The sequence below is a fragment of the Lemur catta genome, chromosome 6 (genome assembly GCF_020740605.2).
Source record: "Lemur catta isolate mLemCat1 chromosome 6, mLemCat1.pri, whole genome shotgun sequence".
Lineage (NCBI taxonomy): Eukaryota > Metazoa > Chordata > Mammalia > Primates > Lemuridae > Lemur > Lemur catta.
In genome coordinates this window covers 21,109,702-21,116,086 of record NC_059133.1, presented here as the reverse complement: position 1 = coordinate 21,116,086, position 6,385 = coordinate 21,109,702, and the positions used below count along the sequence as shown (strand labels likewise).

Sequence of the window (6,385 nt, the reverse complement as noted above, 5' to 3'; positions counted from 1 at the left end):
CCCGGCCCTCCCCGCGTAGGAACGGGGCGCGTCCCTATGGTGTAGCCACGTCCCCGCCGCGCGGTGGGCGGGCGCTTCCCCGTACGCGCGCGGGCACAAGCCGGGGCGGGAGCGGGCGGCGGCGGCTGCCGCCGGGGGCTCAGGGTGCATTTATTTGCATGCGCGGGCGCGCGCTGTCCGGGCTGGGCGGGTCGAGCGCTGTTTGACTGCCCCGCGGTCCTGAGGCGGAGAGCAGGAGGTGACAAGTGGACGCTAATGTTTTATCCTTGGGCAGAAGCAGTGAGGGAGCCGGAGGTGAGGAGGCTGGGCCGTCAGCGACCCGCCAAGACTTGAAGTAGCCGCGGCGGCGTCCGGAGTGGCGCTGGGCTCCCGCGGGGTCCAGCCGCGGCCGGGGAGGAAGTACCGGGCGGAGCGGCCCGCCTCCCTTTGTGTCCAGGGCCAGGGGCCACCGGAGGGCGGCCCGCTGGCCGCGTCTCCCCTCGGCGCCCCGGACTGTGGGGTCTGGCTGTGGGGTGGACGCCCACCTCTCCGCCCCTCTGAGGTCCCAGGAGACCCAGGTGAGGCACTTGTGAGGCGGGGACCTGCCCTGGGGCACAGCGTACTCGGAGAACGTGAATTCCACGTCGAAAGCCACTTTGCCATTCCCCTCCACCAGCCTTGATTCTCCCAGTCTGTCCCCGCAGGGCTGCTCTTCCCAGTAGGACCTCGGTGCCAAAGTTTGGGTAAGTTTACCTCCTCGCTTTCTTCCCCGAGCCAGGTTCCTTGGAGGCTCAGTAGCAGATTTCAGGGACTGAGAATTCGGGGACATGGAATAATTGATAGCCATCGTGCTCCTATACCAGGAAGAGAAATTATCTAAACGAGGAAGTAGTAAACTAGTATGGTTTTCTTGGATAAACTTACACTGTGTTTGGTATCGTACATCTATGAAGAGCTTTGGCTCTCCATTTTGATGTGGTTACAAAAGGTAGGACACTTAGAATTTATTCAGAACATTTCATTTTGTTCAGAGTTCTAGGACATTTAAAATTTACGCATTTAAATTGAATAGGGCTAGGTAAAATTGGAAATTAGTTTCAGAAGGCCAAAGAGTGTCCGTTTCCTTAGCAATTACTGGATATAACCTAAAATCATTTTTGTCAACTAGAATTTCATTACTATAAATTGAGAAAGGTTTTATGTTTAAAAGAATAAGAAAGTTATTAGCACTTAAAAATATGATACCCTTGATTCTAATCATAACTTGTGGCAGTTGGTTTCATGCCAGTACTCGGCATTTTGTGAATTTAAAAAATAAGAATTTTTTTTTTTTTTTTAGAGACAAAGGGGGTCTCACTCAGACTCCCAGGCTGAAGTGCAGTGGCGCAATCATAGCTCATTGTAGTCTGGAACTCCTGGGCTCAAGCGATCCTCCTGCCTCAGCCTCCCAAGTAGCTGGTACTACAGGCACAAGCCACCATGCCTGGCTAATTTTTTAAATTTTTTGTAGTGCTGAGGTTACAGGTGTGAGTTACTGTGTCCAGCCTTAATCTTGACATACATAGGCAAATACCCTACTTCCCTAATTTTGTAGGTACTGCATTTGGTAACTTTTCAAAAGCATGGTCATTGTTGGAGCTTGATAATTGTTGCGCCTCTTCTCTGAGCTTCAAATTACTTGTGCCTGTCTCTATTTTTGCATTTTGGGCATTCACATTCTAGTCATCTCTTTTTCTTTTACTGGATTGTGATCTTCCTTTTACTAGATCTTCCTTCAGAGATATTACCTAATCTTCTCTGTAGTCTCAGTGCTTGGCATCTGAGGGGCTCAAGTGTGTAATGAATGAATAAATTAATAAGTCCATTTAGATACTCTTTCATTGTATAGGTGGATGGAGTTCTGTTATTGTTTTAAAAACTTGCAGGCATTCTGAACTGGATTTTCTACCCATGGAAAAATTTGCATTATGTTTGAAATAAAGTTGGTAGAAACTTAAAGTATTTTACTGTAAAGAATATTATTCTTTCTTTGTGTCCTCTTAATCCAAGAAATGACATCAGAGAGTATTTCCTGTGCTTTGTGAGAAATGTGTTTACCTATGAAGACCTAGAGCTGACACTCACCTTGAGTAAGAACTAATAGTATCAACAATGCTTCTATTCAATCATATGTTGGATAAAGAAAAAAACTTTCTAAACTTTAGGACTTCAGTATGATCACTATTTTGTAAAGTCTTAATTTTAAAAAGAAGAATTGGCTGGGCACAGTGGCTCATGGCTGTAATCACTTTGAACAGCTGAGGTGGGAGGATTGCTTGAGGCCAGGAGTTCAAGACCAGCTTGGCCAACATAGCAAGACCCCACCTCTAAACAACAACAAAAAACCCCAACAAAAGTAGCCCAGCATGGTGACACGTGCTTGGAGTCCTAGCTACATGGGAGGCTGAGGCAGGAGGATCACTTGGGTCCAGGAATTCAAGGCTGCAGTGAGCTACGATTGTGCCATTGCACTCTAACCTGGGTGGCAGAGAGAGACCCTATCTCAAAAACGAAAAGTATTTTTACTGTAAAAAACAATAATGTGTATTCAAAAAATTAAGACAATATAGAAAAGTATAAAAAAGGAAAATCTCAAATCTTGCTATTCTGAAGTAACCCAACCATTTTGATGAATAAACTTCTAAACGTCTCTGTGTATGTTTATGAGATACAAACACATGTTTTATGTTATATATGGGATCACATATCTATTTTTTAAATTGGCAATGTTTATCTTTTCCATGTCAGTACATAGAGATATGTGTTTTATAATTTTAAATGGCTGTATAATATTCCATTTTATATACATACCCTTTTTAAATCCATATTTAGAATGTTGGACATTTAGGTTGTGTTCATTTTTTTTCTCACTTAAACACTCTCTTAACTCTTTTTTGTGGAAATTTTTGCATACATTTGTGAATGTCTCCTCGAGGTAAATTCCCAGAATTAGGATTTCTAGGATGAGGATATTGCTTATTTTAAGCACTTCTACATCTTATACTACTTTCCAGAAGATTTGCATCCATTTTGTACTCTCCTCAAGTAGTGTATAAGAATGCCCATTTCATACCTTTCAAAGCATTGGGTTCTGTCCATTTTAAAAAAGTATTTGCAAAAAAAAAAAAAAAAAAAATCAGTCTTCTTTACATTTCTTGATTACCAGAGAGGTTACACATCTTTTCATATGTTTATTGGCTTGACAAATATTTTGATGCTTTACCTGTAGCTCATGGTTGACAGCTCAGACAGAGAAAAATTTGAGGGAGAATGGACGCAAAATCTCGGAATTGTTTGCTTCAACATAAGGAAGCTCTGGAAAAGGACATCAAGACACCCTACATCATGGATCACATGGTTGGTGATGGAGTTTTAACAACATTGGAGGAGGAAGAAGTAAGAAATGAGGTAAAGCCCTCTGAGGCAGTCTTTGTAGAATTCGTAGAATTTTAGAACTTGCATTGGTCTCCACTAATTTATGTCACAAACATACCAATTTTTGTGTACTAAACTACTTGATTTTTTTTTTTAGCCTACTCAACAGAAAAGAGCAGCTTTACTAATTAAAATGATACTTAAAAAAGATAATTATTGCTACGTATCATTCTATAATGCTCTGCTACTTGAAGGATATAAAGATCTTGCTGCCTTTCTCCAAGATGGCATTCCTGTTGTCTCTTCTTCCAGTGACAAAGATTCAGTTGGTGGAATAACTACATACGGTTTGTATTCATGATGCCTTCTATTGCATTGCTATCACAATGGTGACATTGCTGCAGATTTGTCTTATTGTAGATATAATCTTCTGAAGACAATGTGATCAGTTCATTGAAAAATGCATGTGAAAAAATTGTAGTAGTGCTTTTAATTTAAATATTAATATTTCTTATTTGCATCCATTTTATTTCACATTTTGTTCTTGCCCAGTGAACTGTTTATTGCTGAGATAATAATGTGTGTACCCTAATTTTTAGAGATAGGGTCCTTAGTTATGTTTGCTGTGTGTTTATAGAGTTTGTAGGAAAGAATAGGAATCTATACAAATCTATGTTCTTGAAAGGAATTCCATAAACATTCTTCCCTTTATACTCTCCTTCCTAGTCTTCAATATGAGAGAAAGACTGGAGAGTCAAAGAGTAATAGGATGAGTAAGAGCAGGTATAGATGGAGACTTCCATTGTTCATAGACATCTTGAAGGGTATGTGTTTGCTTTTGCTCTCTGTGTTCTGAGAAATCAGAAAGTTGAAGTTAATACACTAGCCAGATTTTCTTACTTTTTTTGGAAATTCTGAGGCTAAGCCTCAGCCATGCTCTCTTTGGTTTTTTTGGTGTTACCTGAGGAACCATTTCACAATTGTATTCATTCTTGCTTATTTTGGATTTCAGTTAGGACAGTTCTGTGTGAAGGTGGAGTACCACAGAGGCCAGTCGTTTTTGTTACCAGAAAGAAGCTGGTGAATGCAATTCAGCAGAAGCTCTTCAAATTGAATGGTGAACCGGGATGGGTCACCATATATGGAATGGCAGGCTGTGGGAAGTCTGTATTAGCGGCAGAAGCTGTTCGAGATCATTCTCTCTTAGAAGGTAAGTGTCTCAGTCTGTTTTATAGTCTGGTAGGGTAGACAGACATGTAAACAAATTATGATATATGTGATAAATTGAACAGTAGAAGTAAGTATAAGGTACAAAGTTAGAACAAAGGAAGGGTGTGTTAACTCCCTGGAGGAAGAGGCTGGACAGGATGGGCTTCCTGAATGAGATGACATTTTTGCTGGAGTTTGGAGAAAATAAAAGTTTACCAGGCAGATTATGTAGGGATGGGAGACCAGGAAGGTGGGAAGGGTAGTGGGTGGTTACTAGAGTGGGAATGGGCATAGTGGGCAGAGGAGGGCTTGAGACATTTTTGGCAGGTGTATCACTGACCTTCTCAGTGAGTCTGGTAGATTCTTAAGGTATTCATCAGGAATAGTTGTGTGGCTGCATCAAGTTTTGGTTGCCTCCATTCATTAGTGAGTTCTCTCTGCATAACATTTCTAGAGGAATTCGAAAACAGTTCCTGACTTCTAGTATACAAGACATAATCAGCAATTTAGATGACAAAATGAATGGAATAAGTCGTAAGCCTCTAAGAGATTTAAAAAGATGGAGACTAGGGCACGTTCATTGTACACACATGGCCTTGGTTTATACTTCATAACCTTTGTTGGCAGTATTGATTATACTCTTGCTGGAAGGATGCTCAATTCCTAACCCTTGTTTTTTTTTCCCCTCTGTTATTACAGAGAAGTTTCCTGGGACTTAGCTCCTTGCAAGTCTTGGAGCCAAGATTTTTTTTTAACCTCTACTGCAAAGTTGATCATAAGATATTTCAGGATAAAATTGGCTTAAGTTCCTTTGGTGGGCCGGGCGCGGTGGCTCACGCCTGTAATCCTAGCACTCTGGGAGGCCGAGGCGGGTGGATTGCTTGAGCTCAGGAGTTTGAGACCAGCCTGAGCAAGAGCGAGACCCCGTCTCCACTAAAAATAGAAAGAAATTATCTGGCTAACTAAAATATATATATAGAAAAAATTAGCCGGGCATGGTGGCGCATGCCTGTAGTCCCAGCTACTCGGGAGGCTGAGGCAGTAGGATTGCTTAAGCCCAGGAGTTTGAGGTTGCTGTAAGCTAGGCTGATGCCACGGCACTCACTCTAGCCCGGGCAACAAAGCGAGACTCTGTCTCAAAAAAAAAAAAAAAAAAAAGTTCCTTTGGTGTGAAGAAATAAGTTTTCCTTTCAATGTTGTGATGACATTTCTTTAAAATATATATTTATAATATACCAATTTATAGGATTAAAAGAATGCCTCTCCCATTTAAATTGTTCTACATTATTTTGTGATGAATATTCAATCTTAGGGATTAAAATTGACCGACAACTTACATAATTAAACATTTAGGAGTCATATTGTAAAATTGTTATCTTGGAACAGATTTTAACTATTTTGTTTTGAGAAATTGCCAGAAATACTAGCACAACTGTCCAGTACATGTGAGCCTGATTCATATCCCTCATACTTTTGTGGAATCTCAAGTTCAGAGGATTGAGTTAATCAACATTCTTTAGTTCACAGCTCATTATCATAGTAGGTCTGCACAAGACTTGGCAAATAAACTGTATTTGTTTATTTTCTTTTCAAAATTTCCCATTCTGATTTCCTTTCCCCTTCTCAGAAGGCAATCCTTCTAATGTAATTAATTATATGTTCCTTGTAAATATTTGTGAATGTATGTGCTCTTATAAAATGTATATGTTGTTTGTATGCAAATATTTTGTTTGCATAGATGTTATGGTATTATTTTATTCTGTTTTTTATCTCCCATTACACT

The 6,385-nt window shown here is 40.6% G+C and overlaps 1 protein-coding gene across 9 annotated transcripts in view; it reads left to right on the top strand.

The window, feature by feature from the left end:
- Window positions 1-116: 116 nt before the first annotated feature.
- Window positions 117-6,385, top strand: part of APAF1 (apoptotic peptidase activating factor 1) — a 91,684-nt gene continuing 85,415 nt past the window's right edge. For 7 of the 9 annotated variants that reach the window (XR_006735716.1, XR_006735715.1, XR_006735712.1 and 4 more), the window contains exons 1-4: window positions 119-722; window positions 3,248-3,426; window positions 3,551-3,740; window positions 4,406-4,603. Coding sequence is in view for 3 of the 9 variants with exons in the window: in XM_045553173.1 (XP_045409129.1) it covers window positions 3,289-3,426; window positions 3,551-3,740; window positions 4,406-4,603 (526 nt within the window). In the remaining 6 variants the exon portion in view is untranslated. Of the gene's footprint in view, window positions 723-3,247; window positions 3,427-3,550; window positions 3,741-4,405; window positions 4,604-6,385 lie in introns of all 9 variants that reach the window. The other 2 variants (XM_045553174.1, XR_006735714.1) reach the window with 2 other exon arrangements.